General features: G+C 36.6%; 2 protein-coding genes across 2 annotated transcripts; both read right to left on the reverse strand.

Moving 5' to 3' along the window:
- Window positions 1-2,172: 2,172 nt before the first annotated feature.
- On the reverse strand, window positions 2,173-4,658 carry hoxa13b (homeobox A13b). Its single transcript, XM_048154168.1, has 2 exons — window positions 3,529-4,658; window positions 2,173-3,116 (listed from the first exon to the last, which is right to left on the reverse strand). The coding sequence occupies exons 1-2, from the start codon at window positions 4,154-4,156 to the stop codon at window positions 2,875-2,877; spliced, it is 870 nt and encodes a 289-aa protein (XP_048010125.1). The 5' UTR covers window positions 4,157-4,658; the 3' UTR covers window positions 2,173-2,874.
- Window positions 4,659-9,472: 4,814 nt separating this feature from the next.
- On the reverse strand, window positions 9,473-21,557 carry hibadhb (3-hydroxyisobutyrate dehydrogenase b). Its single transcript, XM_048153678.1, has 8 exons — window positions 21,391-21,557; window positions 20,653-20,813; window positions 19,192-19,301; window positions 17,047-17,168; window positions 12,395-12,528; window positions 12,229-12,305; window positions 11,915-12,071; window positions 9,473-10,677 (listed from the first exon to the last, which is right to left on the reverse strand). The coding sequence occupies exons 1-8, from the start codon at window positions 21,458-21,460 to the stop codon at window positions 10,519-10,521; spliced, it is 990 nt and encodes a 329-aa protein (XP_048009635.1). The 5' UTR covers window positions 21,461-21,557; the 3' UTR covers window positions 9,473-10,518.
- Between the last annotated feature and the right edge of the window lie 744 nt (window positions 21,558-22,301).

Genomic DNA, 22,301 nt, shown 5'->3' on the forward strand with positions numbered 1-22,301 from the left:
ATAACAAGTTCCATAACGATTCAAAAAGGTTTTGTTATTTTATGCATTTATTGAATAGAATAGAATAGAATAGAATAGAATAGAATAGAATAGAATAGAATAGAATAGAATAGAACAGAATAGAATAATTGTTAAATATCAATTGTTAATGAAACATAAAATGAAACGATAAAAATGTGTCAGCTTATTTGAAATGCAATTGTACAAGCTCTGTAACAAGCACAAAAAGTTGATGAAAAGTAAAAGTCTTTCTGATTCTTTAAATAATCATTTAAAAAGCTGTGCAGAAATTAACTGCTACCGTTTTCCAGAATAAAAAAAGGTTGGCGGTGAAATGTTGTTATACAATGTGACTTACTTAATTTCGAAAAAGCAAAAATAAAAAGGCAAGCAGACAAAATAGACTGGATTATTTATTGATTGCATTTAATTTCTGGTGCGTGTGTTTGTGTCGTATTATTAAAATTACAAACTGATGTCTTGGTGGTTTTGGTTTGCCTTTAACTTGAACAATGTACACCGAGAGTTTGTATTTGAAAATGCATTTTTTGGGTATAAGTAGACTATAATATGCTAATAGTTCAACGTTTCTAAAAAAATAATTTTAATAGACTGTCAGAAATGAATTAATTTGAAACTGAAAATGATATGTTACACTGTAAAAAAAAATATTTTCATGATTTATCACATTTTTTTCTTTTGTCAAATCAACTTCAAAAATAAATGTGGTTTAGATAGGCTAACACAATATTTTGAGTTTTTTTAGTTGATTAAACCAATCGCCTTTATTATATTATAACTCAAACGTTTTTTATTTCAATGAACTCAAGATTGTAAAACCAGATAACTTACTTTTTTAAATTTAAACCAACAATACCTTTTTTACAGTGTACTAATTTTTCTTCACAGTTCACACATTTTATTGTAAGTACATTGTACGTCTGTTTATTCACTTTCTGTTTTTAATAAAAAGAAATCAGGTGTCATTTGGATTTTCTCTAATTTGTGGAAGCTGATTTTAACGAGACGTTTTGTTGGTATTTAGCCATTTTTTACGTAGATTTATTTATTTTTATTTTTTGTTTTCTTGTTCATTTGTTTGTTTTAAATTACGTGAATACTTGAAACTCTTTTATTCTAGTAAGTTTTACTCTTTTATTCTAGTAAATAGTTAAAAACCTATTTTGTAATTTTATTGTGGAAATGCAAAACATAGCCTACCTCAGAGTGACTCCAAAAGCTAAACTGGGAGTCTATTTTTAGCTGCATTTGAGTAAATTGAGCATTGTGTGAAAAAGATCATATATACGGAGAAGAAAATACATACCGCCAGTAGCTACCAGGCATCCTCAGTCCTCTGCCTTTCACTCACTTCTTTCTCCTTCAGATTTTTATTTTTGACTATAAAATTCAGATTAAAGTAGCTTCATTTGCAAGGTAAGGAAAAACACACAAAACTCCGACACAAACACACTGTGATATTACTACCACCACACTTTACCTGTTTTTGGAATCTTAAAGTTCTTAGAAGAAAAGGTTAATTGGTTTTCTGGAATACTAAGGGTTCTTGACTCAATTTTAAAGAACGCTTTATGCCAAAAAGGTTCTAAGGAGAGATGTCTTAGCATAATAGTTTCATGTTTAACGTTTTTCCCCCCTGATTTTCTCTGTTTACGAGCTGTTCAGTCCATAAAGTTTAATTAAAACAAAATTAATGAATTAAAACTAAATCCTTAAAAAGATGCCATGATGGGAACCATGCACTAAAAGGTACTAAGAAGCGCCTGACGGAACTCTTTGAGGTTTTATAGAACTTTTTCTTCTAAGAGTGTAGAATCAGATAACTGAAAATACGGAAAACTGATTATAATAACTTTTTGGTGCTTTGCAAACTACACAAACACATAAACCTCTTATTCGTAGATATCAGATCTCTAATACTTCTATGAGGAACAATGACCCAATTGCAGGAAGTCAAGGCAAATGCATATTTGTGCCACTAGATGGCAGCACTGTTACGCTCAAGGGAAAAGGGTAATTGTAGAACAATTGTTCTTTGAAAAATCACTTCTCAGGGATTTGGGGAAAGACAAAAATATCACAGCCATCATTCACTCATTATTAGAAGACGATCCCTCTATTTAACTCATTATTTTCTGGAAGTTGAATTAGCTATATAAATTGCTACATTAAAAATAAATAGATGATTTAATATAGGTTATGTTTATGATAAACATTTTGGCAAGAAATGTTGACATTAGGAATAATTATAGATACAAATATTGAAATACATCACTTAATATGTGGAGTTTTATTTGCATACTGTCTGCAGTAACACATGAGAATTTGTATATTTCGCAGGAGCCTGAAAGCGACTTTGTATTTACAAATGTGCGTATGGGGTTAAAAAAGAAAAAGAAAAGTTCAGAACAGTCTTGGGGTAAATTTAGTGTACAGTTAGCACATATGCGAATCCACAGTCTGAAATGTACAGTTGTTTTTATGGAAACGTGATGATGTGTAAAAATAAAAATAAAAAATACACGAATTGCCATGGGTTTGTCTGTTTACTTCACTGATTTTCTTTCACTGTGAATTTACATTCCTCCCACGTCTTTCTGTCAAAGACATTATAGATTCAAAAGAAAGGAAATCAGGTGGTGAATATAGGTACATTGTTCTTGAGCAGTATCTTCGCTTTTATCAATGTCAGTGTATTGGTAATATGTACACAGCTACATTTTCCCTCCTGCGCATCTCCGCAATAGTCTCGTGAAGTGGAACAGATGATGGAATGGATTTCAGAATAAATAATGTCGAAGGTCCTTCCATTTATACCCCTTTGGTATTTCAGTTTTTAAAAAATTTCAGACCTTAACTGATGCCCTTGTACTTGTTGACCACTTTCTTCTCTTTCACCCGCCTGTTTTGAAACCAGATGGTCACTTGTCGCTCGGTCAGGTTTGTGTGAGCAGATATCCTTCTTCGTTTGTCTTTAGTGATGAACTTATTTGTGGCATATTCTCGTTCTAGTTCCTTCAATTGAACCTTGGTGTAGGGAACCCGCTTCTTTCTCCCTCGACGCACTGACGCTCCATCCGTACCTGACACAGTATCTAGGGGTCAGAAACCAAAATAAGGTTGATTGTAAAAGCCGTACAAGTAGCCTAAATAGATGCTGATGTCAGAAATGTCAAATAATAGGCTGCACCATATGATAAAAACACATTGATATGTCTCCGAGGCAACAACAACAACAACAAAACGCCTCAAGTAAAACACAAAAAAACATTAAATTATCATAAATTTAAAAACTATTTGCAATCACGAAATGTGGTGAGAATAGCCTACAAATTATAGAACATTTGTAGCCTATTTTTTCGATGAATAATTTCTAGTAAGTGCCTTCGTTTTTTAATAGACTATCAGTTTCAATGATAAGAACCTTGTTTTTCTTAGGCCTGTATGTAAAGCTCAATTTTACGCTTACTGAATCTCAAATTTTTTCTCATAATAAAGCATTTTTACCTTGAATAGACGATTTCCATAAGGTGTTTGACTGTGTTTGATCTTTTGGGCAGTACACCGGACTACTCCATCCGTTCGTGATTGCCCAGGGCTGGTACGTTTCAACAGGCAGAAGAGACTCGTGTCGTGGCTCCGCAGGGGCGCTCAGCGCAGGTACGACTGGCACGTCAAGATAACTCGGTACAGGCTGGTAAGGGCCAGACGAGTAACCCTGGTAGAAGGCAAATTCCTTAGCACGAGAAGAGAACTCCTCTCCAGAAACAGACGTGTCCATGTATTTTTCCCCATAGGAGGTGGGCTGCGTGCAAGACTTGGGCATCCTACACGGGTAGTAGCTGCCGCCAAAATATCCATAGGGCAAAGAAGCACTGGGAGAATTTTGCACGGCTGAACACGGACTGCATTGTTTGACAGGTTCTCCCATGCCCGACCCTGGCACCTCACTCGACGAGTAGGTTGTGCTCGGGGCCAGAGAAGACGGGTGGGCAATAAGATTCCTGCACTGATTAGCAGCAAAATTGCCTCCCACAAATCCTTCCATGTTTTTGCTCATATCATCCAAGCCGTTGTCATAGAGAAACATCACCGGGTCAATCCAGCGGGAATGGAGGAGTAAAGACGCTGTCATAGCACGCCCTACATGGAGCCTACCAGCTCTTTTAGAATTCCCCAAGACTGAAAGAGAAGCAGTGGATCAGTGGAGTAACAGATACCCATGCGTCCCGTGTGCGTCAAGATCCAACTATTATTGGACGAGCGGAGGCACGTGACATGCAAAGAGGCTGATAAACGTCTAAACTGGAGATAACGCCGATCTAGCAAGACAAACATACTGCACTGAACTGAAACAAAGTGGAGGGATTTGGTCAAAAATACCTATAAAGATTCTGGTGATAAGCTTTATCCTAAAGAGGAAACCAAGTGGCATTCCATTGCGCAATGGGACTACATTTTACGCAGCTACCTTTATCTAGCCTAGAAGTATACATTTTAATAGTAAAATTGCAAAATCGTAAATATCATAGGCTATTCTGTTATGAAAATACTGTTAAAAGTAAAAAAAAAAGCTAACGCGGATAGCTTATTTATTTTTTTTAGTTGGTGCGTTTCAAGCACCATCTATTTTGTATTAACATAGGCTGCAACTGTTTTGGTTCATTAATTAATAGCCTATAGAAAAGCAATAATTTCTTCAGTCTCATTTTTTTTTTTTTTTTGTCTTCCAATGAATTTGTTCATGCAAATTAAACAAGGAACAAAAAAAAAAAAATCTTAAAGTGGCTTTTTTCTTCTGCACAGCTACAGCGAACTATCTCTGTAATACCATCGACCATTTCGAGCCCATGAAATTGTCAAATAACAAATCGCACTTTATGAAAATGACCACCAGTTTATTACTCTATACGGCTAGAAATCCAGCCCACAATTTGGCAAGACTCGTTTACATATGAGTTACACACGGCTGGAGGCCAAGGTCAAGTTGAAAGTTGCAGTCTAGCCAGGGCCCTGGTTGTCATTGAAGGCTAGACCGTCTGGCAGGAAACGACCACACATCTCCGGGTACATTGTAAACAGGAGCACAAAGGTATTATACTGCTTGTGATGCCACAGATTTAGCATGAGCGTCTCTTGATCAAAGTTTCCATTACATTTCTGGTTATTTGATGAGTCGGCACAGAGGTCTGGCACTGCTGGAATTAAATAGCGAGAAGCTAGAGTAGAGAGAGGTAGCCTAATATTCAGGCTTTGTATTATTGTTATTATTATCATCAACTAGTAGGAGACCATTATTATAGTTATAGCCTATTATATATTGTTTAAAAATTATATAAAACCTAATATGATTCATTACCAGTCTTATTTCATTCATTTATTTTCCAAATCAGTTTTCATCTTAAATTAGCACACGGAATGAGCGACTAAATGAGTAGGCTAGCCCATAGCCAATGGCATGATCATTTTAAACATGATATATTTAAACAAAAATGTGTAAGTTTCTTGTTGCGGTTAAATTAATAAACTCCCTTCTTTTTGGAATGATCCTTTAAAATAGTTAACAGGCAAATTGAAACAGTGAGTCATTTACAATAGGATAGCTCACAAACTGTCACTTTCATGAATAATATCATGCAGCCTCACGAATATTCTTTTTAATAATTGGTAAATTCGAAATTACTATTATACATTCATTATAGCTGTTTATTAGATGCACAGATGAAGGATAAACAAAACAAAAAAAAAATCATGTCATTTTTAGTTAGGCTAACGAAGGGCAGCCGTTAGTATAAGCTCGCTAAAGCACAGGAAATAACCTCGCTGGTGGCGTGGAAACACGGGCATGTTAGGCGCCAAGTCCCTATTTGATCTTTTTAAGGTTTCTTGAGCTATTAGCGTTCAGCGTTGTCCGACCCTCTCACAAAAGCTAAACTGAAGACAAAGTCAACATGTAAACAGGCGAATGTGAGAATGGTTGGTGCACTGACTAGACCCAGAAGATTCAATGCACAACTAAATTTACCTCGAAGATATAGAGACAACCGGTAATGGGATAGCCTACATTATTCCTCAGCTTAAAAAAAAAAATGTTTCCTCAAGTTTTGAACCACAGCCGTCGTACTGTTTGTTGGTCCTATAGCCCTGTCAGTATAGAAGGCCTAAAGTGGACGAATGTATGCATGCTATTTTTTATGCTACACAATCACAAAGCATATGATGTTTATTAAAAATAGATGTACTAGTGGTATTTGTGAGGTTCTGGTAGACAGTGGTCGGTATTGGGATAATTTAAATCACTATATGTGAACGGATCGCAGAACATTATAGGCTATGTGTCTGTGTAAGAGACTGAAACAAGTCTTTATGTAACAATTTCAACCACGAAAAAAGATACAACGAGGCTTGATTTTAATTTCCTCTCAAAAACACGAGCAAATAACTGGAACTGAGTGAACTTTAAGCTATTAAGAGAGTGCAAATTTACATAATGTTAATTTCAGGTTCTACTCTTCTGCAAATACATTTACGAAAACCAATATAGGCAACGTCGGGTCTGCTGTGTATTAAAAGTAAATATTTGAAAGGCACGAAGCCTTGAGTCTTTATTTTGTAGAAAACAGCTTCAACAGCTCACCTGATAATGTTACCTGCGCTACATATTTCAGACACACACTGATATTGCGAACATTATATATTATAGCCTTATAGCCTATTTAATAAATAATAATAAATCACTTTCCAATCAAATTTTCGTTCAACGCGGTTTGACACGTTTTACATTTCCTGATAACGCGTAAATAACCTTTTAAAATGTGTTTGAGGTACTGAAAATGTTCAAAAATGTATTTTATAGGCCTAAATTAAAATAACAGCATTAATCTTGTTGAATAGACATCTAAACCACAGCAAATTGAATAGCCTATTAAAACAGCCTAATTAATTATTAATTATCTTATTTGTTAATTTTCTTTAACCGGTGTAATATTAGAAAAATGAATTTAGTTGTTTTTTCTGACGTTATTGTTGCATTGTAATTAAATCAACATAAATGTAACATTTTCATAAACGTCACAGCTTCATCTATGCTTTAAAAGCAGAAACCTGATGTCCAGCTTATTTTGAGAGTAATGGAATCATTTCTCCCTGTTTACTGTCAGTACGGATAAAACAACCGCCTTTATTACGCAATAATAAATGAAATAACTCAACGAATAAAAAACGAAAATGTATACATTTTATAAAACTAGGCTATTTTGTATGTTTTCCCTAAGCAAAGATCGCATTAGTCTATACCTTAGTTAATGTTTTAATGAAATATCGAAGAAATTGTTTTATTGGCACATCATGATTCAAAGTCCAGACATCCGTCACCGGCATAATTCTCTTTCTCTGAAACCAAACAGTTTGACTTACAAGTTTTATTTTTGTGTTACACGTGAGTTATATAGCTAGGCTATAGCTCGTCATAGCAGCGAAAACTGTATTGACTAAATTGATTTTTACTCTTTGAAGGTCCAGACTAGGCTACGATTAAATTATATACAGGCGTAAATAAATAAATACTTATTATTAATTATCATAAATAAAACGTTTTTAAATAAATTGGTCAATGGATAAACTCTACAGTAGAGTTTTTTTTAAATATATATTTTTTTGTCCCAATGTATATAAACATGTAACATGATTTGTATGAATTATTTTAGATGGAACAGCACAATATGTGTGAAAATAAATAATAAAATAAGCTTGTTTTGAATCGTGTAAATAAAAAGGCAACGAGTTGGTCCGATGGAACCATATTGTAAACACGCTGGACCTCAGCTAAATATCTATAGTGTGCCTCTGTTTTCTGAGTTATCAAGCCTGTCTGTTCTGGAAATAAAGATAGTGAGGTTTCACTTGGCATGCTGTACTTCTTCAAGTAGTTAAACCTAATAACTTCACATTACACCTACTCAAAATCCAAGTAGCCTAGTAGCCTACACATATCCCATTTCGACCACACCTGGAGCTCGTGTCAAGGTCCATACAATTAGCCTGAATAAAAGGCATTAAAATACTGTAGGCTACTTATTTCTGCCACATGAAAACGAAAATTAAATCAAACAATTTGATAAACAGTGTTTGAGAGTTTTTGAGAACTCGAAGTCATTCAACACGGAGCATCTTTTGAAGGATGTCTTATCTGTATTATCGCAATTAGTCATTTTAGAAAGCATAATTTAGATGTGTTAGCTAAGTGTTTGATTGAACTCACCTCCTGAAAACAAATGCTTTCGTGTAAAGTTACAATTAGCAATTATGAGGAACACACTCAACGACTAAATTATCATACAGCCATAGCATCTTCTCTATAAGAGTTTCCACCTGTTTGAGAGTTTTAGAAACATGTTTTATGCAATCAAAACACCTTTAAGGATAGATGCTACCAATTTAAAAAATACAAAAATAACGAAATAGGAATTGAGATGTAACAGTCGACGCAGAATTTGTCATCTGAATGTGTGTTATTCACCACGTGGCCTTAAGCAGTTTCGTCTGTTGAGGATGATTGTCCACATTTGCCACAAATAATCCGAATCTGAAGTGGCTGCTGCTGCCCGGCGACTAGCAAATGACAGAAGAGAAAACTAGACGAATAGTCGAATAAAAAGACCACAATTAACAACAGTTAGAAGAAATGTTTCAGTTTAGCTCTGAGAAAAGACTGAGATAAATCTTTTAGGGGTTTCAGAGAATGTCATGCGTTAAATGGTTCAAACCGGAATGGGATACCGGGTTTTGTGCTGTCTGAAGTCAAACTATTCCATGGTCCTCTGTTTGTAGGACCTGCCAACTAGATAACAACACAGCACTTAGGCCTCCATGCTTAATGGACTTTTTATGGGTTTGTCCTGTGATCATGTGACCTCTAGCATTATGTCCTTTCTGTGGCTCTTTGGAGGAAAGATCAGAAACATACCGCTGACTGCATTTTCCCTCGTTTTGGAAACCAGGAGAGCAAAAGTGAGTGTGACAAGAGGCAAAAGACAATGAGAGAATATGAGGCAGCAAAGAAATGTTCTGAGGGTGAGGGGGAGAAAGAGGGGGAAAGGAAAACGGAGCAAAAGAGAAAGTGAGAGAGTGAAAGGTCATGAATCTTGACTGTATCATTAGCTTCATGGAACTGTGACCGAAGACAGCCGGGCACAGAAACCGATGATTGTTCAAATATTTATTCTGGGTTTCCCAGCCTTGAAATTCCCAAACCTGCATGCAGTTCTTCTTTGAAACACAAAAGACTGTTTTATTTCCATTCAATGAAAGTCAGTGTGGTCTAATGTTGGTTCAGACCTCATCAACTTTAATTGTACAGACAATAACAGCTTCAAAACTTTCTTCAGAGTATCTTCTTTTGTGTTCCACAAGAAAAAGAAAAAAAAAAAACAGGTTTGGAACAACATGAAAGTGAGTGAATAATGACAGAAGTTTTATTTTTGGGTGAATTATCCACTCATGTCAAACAATGAGAACATGAGACTAAAATATTACAATTTCCTTGATGTGCAAAAGATCTGTAGTGTTGATGACTCATTTTTTTTATTGTGCAATGTGCATGTTACGTGCCACTGAATTCAAGGTGAGGCTTCATAAAGAAGCATCAAAAGACATTCCTCTGTGTGTGACCTTGAGGAGAGGGAGGAGACCAGATAAAATATGTGCTGTGTTGCATCACTTTCAACTGATTAGCTACATTCATTAGGATTACCTATACAACTGTAAACCTGGCTTAGTACACTGACAATACCACTTCAGTTTTCAGGTTTTTAAAACCATTAGATTTTATGTATAAATGAAACATTGGTGTTATATTAGTGTGTATTCATGTTTCAACACGCCACAGGCTTATGTCAAATCAACAGATATTTCCTGATTTAATTTCCAGGTGTTTAAATTTACATGAATACGACATGTAGATCCAACACCATTAACAATTATCAAGAGTAGCCAACCTCAAAAGACACATTAAGAACATAAAAACTAAAATTGTACATATGCAAACCTGTTAACTATCAGAAAACTTTAAGGAGTGTAATGGCTGATCAGAGTCTTTTGAGTTTTTGAGAATGAAATGATACGTTTTTAATCTTTCGTTTGCCTACAGAACAGCCGCAAAGGCGAGAAAAAGTCAGAACAAAACTTCAATTCACAGCATCTCATTAACTGATTGGTGGACTACTAATTGTACATGGGTGGACCCATACAAGTAACATGATTCCAAACAGAACTTACAGCCTCAAACGCCACTCACACAAAACAAAACAAACAATCTTTCCATCTAACATTCAATCTACATATGTATTCATTCACTCACTCACTCACTCATTCATTCATGGCTCCCAGCACATGCATGCCAATGAAATCACACAGTTGGGTCAAAGTTTTGCAAGTCAGGTCATGTGCAAGGCAGGTAGTGCTGGGTAAGGCTGTGGAAGGGGCAGAGAGTGTTGACTTCTACTGGCCCTCCTCTTCTCGAAGGAACTGGAAGACAGATGAGAAGTCTTTGCTGGCGTAGCCACGTGCGCACATCATACGGTAAATCTGATGGGCCAGAGAGCCCAACGGCACTGGGGTCTTTGTGTTGGTTGCTGTATTCTGAGCAAGTCCCAGATCCTGAGGATAAATGTCAGTAAAAATCAATGAAGGGTGTCCAGATCTTAAAAATTAACTAGTAAGTAGGTTTCCTCAATTAGATTCACCATATGTTTGAACAGAATACAGGATCTTCACACAATTTTAAAAGTACAACACCACCACCACAATGCTTAGTCTTAGCCTCAGAATTCACAGCCACAGATTGTGGGTTAAACGGCTGATACATATGGTATACAAAATTCAAAACTCCTGAACAGAATCTCTGCATGTTCAAGGCTCCACCTGCAAACAAAGCCATTGTGATGCCAAACCCCCTCATGGAAGAAGTCAGTCGTGTTTACTGAGACAATGAGTGCTTATCAGCACTGATATTTTTCCATTATCCTTGGCTAACGAAAGCTGGTATGGAGTCCGGACCTTCTGACGTCAGTCTGAAGGTCTGTTTATGCGAGAGTACACAATGCTCGCAACACTGGGAAATGTGATATAGTAGCATGAACATGTATGAATATTAGCAGTAATAATATAAAGCCGATGAATTTAAAAAGGTGTAAATTTCCCTAGTTTTACTGTGAAAACAATACACAGCACACAAACAGCACCACCTTTAAAATGATCACAAATAGGTATTATTATAATAAATAATAAATAATATTTATCATCATCATCATCAATAGTAGAAGCTATACATATATGGAAGCTTGTTTCCGCCACTAAATAAACAAAAAATTATATCTCATAATTACGAGATATAAACTCGCAACTGCGAGTTGTCAGAATTGCGAGATATAAAACTCATAACTGTGAGAAATAAAGTCAGAATTGTGAGTTATAAATGTCAATTGTGAGACAAACTCAATTGCAAGAAAAAAAGAATTGCAGTTCTGACTTTTTACCTTGCGATTGCAATTTATATCTCGCAATTCTGACTTCTCAAAATTGAGAGATATAAAAACTTGCATTGCGCATTATAAAGTCTAATTCTTAGGAAAAAAAAAAAGAATTTTTTCCTCAGGAATTGCAAGTTTATATCTCACAATTCTGACTTTATAAATTTGCAATTGCGTGTTATAAAGTCAGAATTAAAGATATAAACTCACAATTCTTAAGGAAAAAAGTCAGAATTACGAGATGTAAACTCAAAATTGCAAGAAAGAAGTCGCAATTACCTTTTTATTTTTTATTCAGTGGCAGAAACAAGCTTCCATATGTATGATACCATGGCAGAAACAAATGTATTAAAGCCAAAGCAAACCTTGGCCATTAGTGTAGTTCCAAAGCCACCCTGGTAGTTGTTTGCTGAGGGCACTCCCTCCATCACTCCTGGGACAGGGTTGTATGTGTCACTTGACCAGCAACGGCCAGAGCTCATGTTCAAGATCTTTGCAAGAAGCTTCGGGTCAAGCCCTAATCTGTGAATGCACAAAGTAATGGGGGGGGAAAAAAAAAAAAAAAAAAAAAAAAAAAAGTAAAAAGTAGAAATACAATCCGTAGCAAAAGTAAAAGCATCAAGACAGCTGTATTATTGAAGTCATTCACTGAATCAAGTAATTTAACTGTGAACTGCACCTGATTCCCAAGTTCATGGTCTCCGCTGTTCCAATCATCCCAATGGCCAGCAGCATATTGTTGCAGATTTTAGCTGCCTACAAACAAGGAAGAGAAATTATGACCAGAGATAAATCAGCACCTTTCCAAGAATGCCACTATATTATTAAAGACATCCTGTATGTACCTGTCCAGTGCCAACTTGGCCACAGTACACCACATTAGCACCCATACAGGTCAGAAGCTCCTTGGCTGCATTGAACTCCTCCTCTGGCCCACCCACCATGAACGTGAGCTTACCTGAATTGGCAGCACCAACACCTGAGAAAAATTAAGAAAACAATGCAAATCATACATATTACACCTAAATTACAGGGATAGTTCACCCAACAAAGAAAACTCATTTAAATCTCGCTAATGTTGTTCCAAACCAGTATGACTGACTTTTTTCTACAGAATACAAAATTAGGTATTTTGAAGAACATGGGAGCCGTTTTTGTCCACGATGTTTTGATTTTTATGATGAACAGAATTAAGCCTTTATTCACTCTGAAATAACACTGACATAAAAAATGGCAAATGTCATGCTTGGTCATGTGACGTCCAAGAAGCAATGAGGTCTGATGTTAGTTGACAATTAAGGTGGAGATTTGACGAAGAGAGTCAGTGAAATGACCAATCAGAGAACGAGCAAATCACCTGCAAGAACAAGTGACAATGAATTGGAGACTAAAGTCCTAATGTGATTGTTTCCATATCACACCGGTAACCCGTTTTAAGCTTAAAAGTTTGAGAGGATGGGTCTTCAAAATCTAGCACCATCGAAGTGCCATAATTACTCTTAGAGAGGAAAGTTCTATAAATACACAAGCACTTCACCATCTGCTGTGAACACAGACGCGCATGACGTCAGGGACAGTTTGTTGTGGCTCACGTTTCATTAAGCCTCCTTCACAGGCGCTAACACGGAGCTGAGAATAATGTCTGGAGGGTCTAAGTAAAGAGAATGAGCAGGTCTGTGGATTTCTTATGACCGTTTCACAAACCAAGAGCGGGTCCAACGGTATGTTAGCCAAACCCCACTGACGCATATGAATTGGGAGAGGCAACAATTTAAGGAAAGCAAACTAGAAGCACATTGTTTTTATGTGCCCAAAGACCAGAGGAAACAACTTCCTGATTAAAAAGAAGGATCGCCATAAAGCACAAACTAGCTGTTGACTGAGTTAAACATTTCTTGTTACGTGACAACACATGCAGTTTTCACACCTCAGTCAAGTTTATAAGAGGCACACAGATTCGAACACAGAGAAAAGTATGTGTACAGTACATTACACTAGACAGTCAATTCTGATTGCCATTTAAAGTGTATATAAATGCATATTACCCTATTTAAAGGGGTAAAAGTAATGATTACTTTCTTAACTCTCCACGTTCACAATGGACTGCGTTTACAAGAATATTTGCAGAGACGGGTATTTTAACAATTTTGTGTGTATGTGTCCATCCAAGTGCAAGGAGACGCAAAAGAGGAATTAATTCGGAGTTTGCGCACTATCTGAAATGCGCCTGTATGCGGCTGCAAAGTCTTTGCCGGCTGTGCACCCACATAACAGCAGGCGAACAACGCATTCTCCTCTGCCTCTTCCAGCGCTGGAATGGTTTAAAATCTATTGAATGTGTAAACTAGCAAGACAAAACACATGCAAATGATAACCTTTAACTCCATGGTGGTTAAACTTGCAATTAATCTGTGAATCACATGTGTGCCGAACCTTGGAGCCTGGTCCGTACGGATCAACAATGATCTGTTTAACCCCTAATTTCATATGCTGTCATTTCACACTTTGCATTCCTAAACACTGGGTTAGCATCCTTATTTGTGGTGTCAGTGTCATTGATTAGACGAATTACCCCATTTCTGAATCATAAGTGTGAAACGAATTCTTACCCAGGGGTTAAAATTGGAGGTTAGAATGACAATGATCCAGGGTTAAGGGCAGTGTGAAAAGTCCTACTGATGGTCTAAGTATTCAGGTCAAATAAATTTGTCCAAAACGTTATGGAACTGGTGGATGTACAAGTTTTGCCCTGTTGAAAGTCTACAGTTGTGATATAAATCACTGCTAGTGCCCGTGAATGCCTCAATCTGACACCAACATTATAGTCAGCCACAGAATAACTTTCAAATTTCACAAATTTTCGAAGATTTAGTAAGAAAAAGAAGATAAAGGACAACTAGTTGTCCATGATAAATCAAATCAATGAATTAATGTTATCAAAATTAAGTCGATACCAGCATTTCCCCCTAGCATTTTGAGCGGATTCTTAAACACCTCTGATTGGCCATTGTGTTCACGCACTCAACAGATACAGTCAAACTCAAAATTCTTCAGACATTTTTGGCATATTTTTACTAGTGGGTGCAGGACACTATAGTTTATTTATGTAAGTGAGGATATAGCAAAATAAAGTAAACTGACATTATGACATATTATACCCAAAATTCTTCATACTGTGGACTACCAGTAAAATTGATAATTTGGAACCAAAAAATTCAGACACTTTAACCTGACCATGTTTTGCTTAAGTGTTATTAGACGTAATTAAGATGAGCGCTTAGATACACACGGAAGCGTTTGAAAGCAGGCGTCTATCAGTGGATATATTAAGGATATGCTGATAGACGCCTGCTTTCAAATGCTCCCGTGTAAGCGCTTGGTGAAGAGCATCATTGATGACTATTTACAACATTTTTTTGAAGCGTTGATCAATGTAGCCCATCACAGACATTTCTGTTGAGCGTGTGAACAGAATGGCCAATCAGAGGTGTTTAAGAATCACTCAACAGCACTCAAAATCCTAAGGGGAAATGCTAGGAGAAAGTACTTCTGACAACACTAGAATGAATATGATAAGCAACACTGTAGTTCAGGAACGAATGGAGGAATAGTTCTTTCCAAATATTATTGAGCTTAAAAGTGCCCTAGAATCAAAAATTGAATTTACTTTGGCATAGTTAAATAACAAGAGTTCAGTACATGGAAAAGACATACATTGAGTTTCAAACTCCATTGCTTCCTCCTTGTTATGTAAATCTCATTTGTTTAAAAGACCTCCGAAAAACAGGCGAATCTCAACATAACACCGACTGGACAGGGAGCGCGCGATTTAAAGGGGCCACAGCCTGAATCGGTGCATAGTTAATGATGCCCCAAAATAGGCACTTAAAATAATTAATTTAAAAAAAAAAAAAAAATCTATGGGGTATTTTGAGCTGAAACTTCACATACACATTCAGGGCACCTTTAAAACTGCCACAACCAGATTGAGTGTAGAAGCGGATATCTTCACTTCAGTGCAGTAGGAAAGAAAGCAAAGGCATAAAATCTCAGTTAAGCTACTCAAGACAAGAGACCTAGTCTAAGATGCTCAAAGAAAGTGGGCCTTATGAGGCTGCAAAGTGGACAGAAATAAAACTTTAAGGCTTGAATCATTCTCTGTCCAGTTCATTTCACTTCCCCCACAGTTTGCAAACCTCACTGTTGCCCATATTAGTCAAGACCTCTCTTTATGAAACTCAGTCTTGGTTACGACATCGGACAAAACTTTGTTCGCACGTTAAATTATTCACATCGAAATCTTATGTTGAATATTAAAGAAACGTATCTCTGCACAGATTCAGAAAGTGCATCCAAATATGTGTACTAAGTGCTATTCTTCGCTATTTTATAATATAAATAGTGTGAGTAGGGTGTTCACAAAGAGGATTTAAGCAAAAACAAAGTGTGGAATGTTGAAATCTCAGTAATAGCTTTCCTTGTGTAGCAGAAGGGGAGGGGCTATCAGACTCCATTGCTTGAGGACAAACCTCATAAAATTTTCATACACTAGACAACAGAGTACACAGTGCATAGTAAAAGTGCATAGAGTAAAATGTAATTTGGGACACACTAGAGTCTATCCTTCCCATGCCAGGTGAGAAATGGACAAATCCAAACAAATCAGAAAATTCTGAAAAACAGAAAACAATGTGTTTGTTCAAAATTTAGATTTTAGCTATATCAGCCACAATCTTATTCTATAAATAGGTTTCTAAAAGAAGGGTTACATGAGACATTACAACAATAGTCACTGAATTTCAGCACTTGTCTCCATCTCCACCATAAGTTGAGGTCATAGGATCAATTCCCAGATGCTGGCTTTTGATTTAGTCTATAACTCAAGGAGTCCACACCAATGGCTGGATTAAGAAAATGGCCAAGATGAGGCAGGTGATAAAACTCTTTCCTATCAACAAACCTGCAAATCACCCACGGCACACTAAAACAGAGGACAGAAATAAAACTCAGGTGTAACTAGTGTGTCCTGAAATTTGACTTTGTGAACCTAGATTTGTTTTTTGGCATGAGTTTTCCATTTCAATGTATATATCAATGTAAATATATTTTTTATATATCTTTAGCAAACTATACTATTGTAGCTTTCAACACAGCAAGGACAAATAAAAGCCAGAGGATGGTTATGATCAGGCTTGTACGTTAATATGAAACCTGAATTCCACCATTAACACGAACCTGTGATTGCGAAAACCACAATGCTTGAACTGGGGCCAAATATTCGAGACATTTGTACCTCTTCCCAGACAGAAACTAGCTTCGCAACTGTGACTATGGGTGTGTGATTTATGAAAACTTTAAAGCATGAGTTAACAACATTGTCTACACTTTCATATGTGTTTTGTGTGAAGTCAGGGTTCAGATCAAGGTTACAGCACACTACGTGAGTTACTGCATCTACGTCGAGTTGGAAAGGAAGTTTGAGTTTGTGTCATCTCACCTCCAGACACTGGGGCATCCATGAAAACAGCTCCCATTTTCTCAGCAGCAACTGCCATCTCCTTGGAGACAGCTGGATCAATAGTGCTGGAATCAATGAGTAGGGATCCCTTCTTCACTTTCCTGTTGAGATATAAGAATACAAGACCTGTCCAATATGGAGTACATGTGTCACATCTGTCCCTATGAAATCTGTTTTTTTTCCCCAAAATTGTTTTTGTGTTGTCTATTTATATATTAGTCCACTTTCAAATAAAATTTTACTGATAATTTACTCACCCTCATGTCATCCAAGATGTTCATGTCTTTTTCTTCAGTCGAAAAGAAATTAAGGTTTTTGATGAACACATTCCAGGATTATTCTCCTTATAGTGGACTTCAATGGCCTCCAGACGGTTGAAGGTCAAAATTACAGTTTCAGTGCAGCTTCAAAGGGCTTTAAACTTACACCTTCCCTATTCAACTTACGGAACAAATGCGGCGCCAGTTCCGTTTTTTCCGTAAGTAGAATAGGGAAGGCTTAGGACATACGGAGTAAGCTTTTTGAAGAATGCGGAAAGCGGAAGCACGTGCAAGGCGATCATCTGCGTTTATAAAAAGCATATACAGTTGTTTTTTTCCGAAAATGACTGATCATGTCGATAGATTAGACCCTTATTCCTCGTCTGGTATCGTTTTAAAGCCCTTTGAAGCTGCACTGAAACTGTCATTTTGACCTTCAACCATCTGGAGGCCACTGAAAAATCCTGGAATATGTTCATGTCTTTCATGTTTTTGATGAAAATCTTGGATGACATGGGGGTGAGTAAATTAATCAGGAAAATTTTATTTGAAAGTGGACTAATCCTTTGATTACATTTTTTCGAGATTTATGATTTAATACAAATTTATTTAAAATGGCAAATGGCAAGTTTTTGAAGCTCCGAAAAGCACATCCATAAATAAAATCCACATGACTCCAGTGGGTTAATAAATGCCTTCTGAAGCAAAGCAATGGGTTTTTGTAAGAAAAAATATCCATATTTAAAACTTTATGAACTATAATCACTGGCTTCCAGCAATAGACCCTTTTCACATTTCCGGGTTTCTCAGAAGCGGAAGTCGTCATAGTTGGGTAAAATTCTATAGCGGTGAATGAGAGAATACATTAAATATATATTTTTGTGTTTCCATTTGCTCAAATAGCAAAAGAAAAACTCCACAATAGTGTTTTCACAACTTTCAAAAAGAGGAACAAAATAGAGATTGATTGATAACGGCAGTCAGAAGAGAGAAAGACGTCATTTTTACCATCAGTCCCATAGCCGCTGTATTAGAAACACCCTCACGGTCACATCAGCGTTAACTAGTTTTTTGTAATTTGATGCAAATGTAATATATTACTAAGTATAGTGTTATAAATGTACATGCGTTTAAAAAAAATAAATAAATAAATAAAAAATAAAAATAATAAAAAACTTTGCAGGATTTACGATATTGATGACCGTTAAAACACGTCATCACAGTCTGTGAAAAGGGTCTATGGCTGTATGCTCATTCACTAGAGTCAAGTTCCGGCGGAAGGGTGACCTGCGACCTGTGACGTAGGTGTAGCACAAGCTTAGGTGAGAATTGACACACAGAAGAGCAGAGGACAGAGCAAAACAAAATGCTGGTCACGAATTAGAAGTCTAAAACGAGAAGTTTTAAAGAAAATTTTCAATATAAGAGAAGAGGAGCTACGTCCTACATCAGGTCAGAGGTCACCCTTCCGCCAGAACTCAATTCTACCATGAACGTGCGTACGGCCGTTGCCAGAAGCCAGTGATTATAGTTTTGAATACGTTTATTTTTCTTACAAAATCCCATCACTTCAGATGGCATTTATTAACCCACCTGAGTCTTATGGATTACTTTTATGATGGATTAACAGCTTTTTGGAGCTTCAAAAACTACTCAAGAAAGTCATATACACCTAGGATGGCTTGAGGGCGAGTAAATTATGGGACAATTTTCATTTTTGTATGAACTATTCCTTTAAGTATGGCTGAATGTGTTTTGGATTTGATTTATATATTTTTTTTGAACTCAGGAATTAAGCTTGTTTCCTAATTAAATTTATGTCTAAATATTGATTATTTAGAATGTACAGGAAGGACGTTCTTACTTCAGAATACCATTTGCGCCTGTATACACATCTACAACATTGGGGCTGGAGGGAAGCATTGTGATGATACGATCTGCCTTGTCCGCCACATCCGCAGGATTATCCAAGATCTGAGAACAGAGCATGAACAGTCAGAGAGCCTCATTCAAATGAACAACTAAGATGAAATCAATCATACAATGCATATAGATCATAGTGTTTAAAGGGTTAGCTCACCCAAAAATGAAAATTCTGTCATTTATTACTTACCCTCATGCCGTTCCACACCCGTAAGACCTTCGTTAATCTTTAGAACACAAATTAAGATATTTTAGTTGAAATCCGATAGCTCCGTGAGGCCTTCATAGGGAGCAATGGACACTTCCTCTCTCAAGATCCATAAAGGTACTAAAAACATATTTAAATCGGTTCATGCGAGTACAGTGGCTCAATATTAATATTATAAAGCGACGAGAATATTTTTGGAGCGCCAAAAAAACGACTTATTCACGAAGCATCGGAGCATAAATGAATTAGTGTGTCGAATCATGATTCAGATCGCGTGTCAAACTGCCAGCGGCTTAAATCACGTGACTTTGGCTCTCCGAACAGCAGATTCGATACACTGATTCATTTGTGCTCCGATGCTTCCTGAAGCAGTGTTTTGAAATCGGCCATCATTAAATAAGTCGTTATTTTATTTTTTTTGGCGCTCCAAAAATATTCTCGTCGCTTTATAATATTATTATTGAACCACTGTACTCACATGAACTGATTTAAATATGTTTTTAGTACCTTTATGGATCTTGAGAGAGGAAGTGTCCATTGCTCCCTATGGAGGCCTCACGGAGCTATCGGATTTCAACTAAAATATCTTAATTTGTGTTCCAAAGATTAACGAAGGTCTTACGGGTGTGGAACGGCATGAGGGTGAGTAATAAATGACAGAATTTTCATTTTTGGGTGAACAAACCCTTTAATTCAAGTCAGAAGTGACCAAGTTAAAGGATTAGTCCACTTTTAAATAAAATTTTCCTTATAATTTACTCACCCCCATGTCATCCAAGATGTTCATGTCTTTCTTTCGTCAGTCGAAAAGAAATTAAGATTTTTACATTTTTAAATATACTTGCGTAAAAAAGCGAAACTGGCGCTGCGTTCGTTCCGTAAGTAGAATAGGAAAGGCGTAGGACATACAGCGCAAGTGTTTTGAAGAAAGCGGAAGCACGTGCAAGCTGATATTTTGTGTTTATAAAGCATATACAGTTGTATTTTTTTCAAAAATGACCGATTGCTTCGCTAGATGAGACCCTTATTCCTCGTCTGGTATAGTTTAAAGCTGCACTGAAACTGTAATTTTGACCTTCAACCGTCTGGAGGCCATTGAAGTCCATCTTGGATGACATGGGGGTGAGTAAATTATCAGGACAATTTTATTTAAAAGTGGACTAATCCTTTATGTTTTATGTCTGTTATCCTGACCTGAGCTCCAAGCTCCTGTAGCTCTTTGCAGGACTCTGGAAATACATCTGAGGCTATCACTGGATATCCGTGTTTTATGAGGTTCTTTGCCATTGGGTTTCCCATATTCCCCAGGCCAATGAAGCCCACCTGGGTTTTAGAGGCCATGGACCTGATGGAGACTAAGAAGAGACATGAATTATCTAATAAGTGTCAAATTTAGAATCTCACATGGGATATTTTAGCATTTAACACTTGACTGCAGCAGATTAAAATAATCAAAATAAGATGTGCATAGTCTGTGCATGTTGACCTAGAGACAGATGTCAAAATGTAAAAGATTTCATATTAAACACTTCCTGTGTAACATATCAATCAATGAAAACAGATCACAAGAGCTCAATTAAAAATCTCAATAATGCTTTGTCCCTTACAATTTGCTATCTGGTTAGATTAAATTGATTTATTATGGCATAGTACATCTCACTGCCACATATATCGGAAAATACTTTTTTAGCAATTGCAACAAGTTAACAACGGTCCATAATTTATTGCAATGGCGGCTGATTCTGGTGACATTATGTCTTCTTGTGTTCCAGTGACTTACACACGCCTGTGACTTTAGCCTAACAGCTATTACCGAGCGCTCCCAGTGCATTGCATTATATCATTTACTTGCTGCACGGAAGATAAGCATGGAAAACCACAACAGCAGGAAAAAAAACATACAATTTTAGGATAACAGTGCAAACACATTACCCTGCACGGCGTTGACATGGTTATGACACTTTCCTATTAGACACCGCGAGCCCCTTAATAGAGCGGCCATGCTGCTTCGCTCTTGACCTTCGACTTAGAGTGACGCGATTGGATAATCGATGATTGACACATGCGCCTCCATACGTTTTATTCATCGCAGATCTCTTCATCCAATGGCATTGAAGGGAAGGCGGGACATCCTCAAAATCTAGAAGATCAATGGAGAAACATAAATAACTGCCTTGATTTAGTCTGTTACTGAAGTAATCTATACAAACTTTTATTGTATGTATTTAATAAAAAGGTTTTTGTTGCTTTGCTGTCTTTTAATTGTATATGCAAACATTTGTCTTAAAGGGATAGTTCACCAAAAAAAAAAAAAAAAAAAAGAAGAAAATTCTGTCATCATTTACTCACCCTCAAGTTGTTCCAAACCTATTAACTTCCGTAGTATTTTTTTCCCCAATACTACAGTAGTGAATGGAGTCTAACTGTTTGGCTACCCATATTCTTCAAGATATCTTCTTTTGTGTTCAGGAGAATAAATAAATACATACAGGTTTGCAACAAGTAACATAATTTTCATTTTTTTTATGTGTGTGGACTAGCCCTTTAAAGTTACACTAGGCCTACTCACCCTTTGAACTTTAAACTCATATGGAGTTTAATGAAACTATAAATGAAATAACGAGCAATAACTAAATATGTTAAGGTTACATAATATAAATATGCAGAGTTTGAGTAGGGGAGAGCAGGGTAAAAGTTGTCACACTTTTCACACTGTCTAACATTTACTGAGCACCATACATCACAATGGTATAAATGTCATACCAAATGAAAGAAGGAAGTCTTGGGCGCATATGTTGAATAGAGAATGTGCACTTGTGACAATTTGCCCCATCAGCGGGTAA

The sequence above is a fragment of the Megalobrama amblycephala genome, linkage group LG13, assembly GCF_018812025.1.
Source record: "Megalobrama amblycephala isolate DHTTF-2021 linkage group LG13, ASM1881202v1, whole genome shotgun sequence".
In the NCBI taxonomy this organism is placed as follows: domain Eukaryota; kingdom Metazoa; phylum Chordata; class Actinopteri; order Cypriniformes; family Xenocyprididae; genus Megalobrama; species Megalobrama amblycephala.

Bases quoted from the DNA above. Each gene is read 5' to 3' on its own strand.
- hibadhb (XM_048153678.1), bottom strand. From the start codon at position 21,460: ATGGCCGCTCTATTAAGGGGCTCGCGGTGTCTAATAGGAAAGTGTCAT. The intron at 17,169-19,191 runs GTAAGAACGTCC...ATATCTCAACAG, and splicing joins GGCGCAAATGGTATTCTGAA to GAAAGTGAAGAAGGGATCCC. The intron at 12,072-12,228 runs GTGCAGTTCACA...GTGCATTCACAG, and splicing joins ACCATGAACTTGGGAATCAG to ATTAGGGCTTGACCCGAAGC.
- hoxa13b (XM_048154168.1), bottom strand. From the start codon at position 4,156: ATGACAGCGTCTTTACTCCTCCATTCCCGCTGGATTGACCCGGTGATG. The intron at 3,117-3,528 runs GTAAAAATGCTT...TCTGACCCCTAG, and splicing joins ATGGAAATCGTCTATTCAAG to ATACTGTGTCAGGTACGGAT.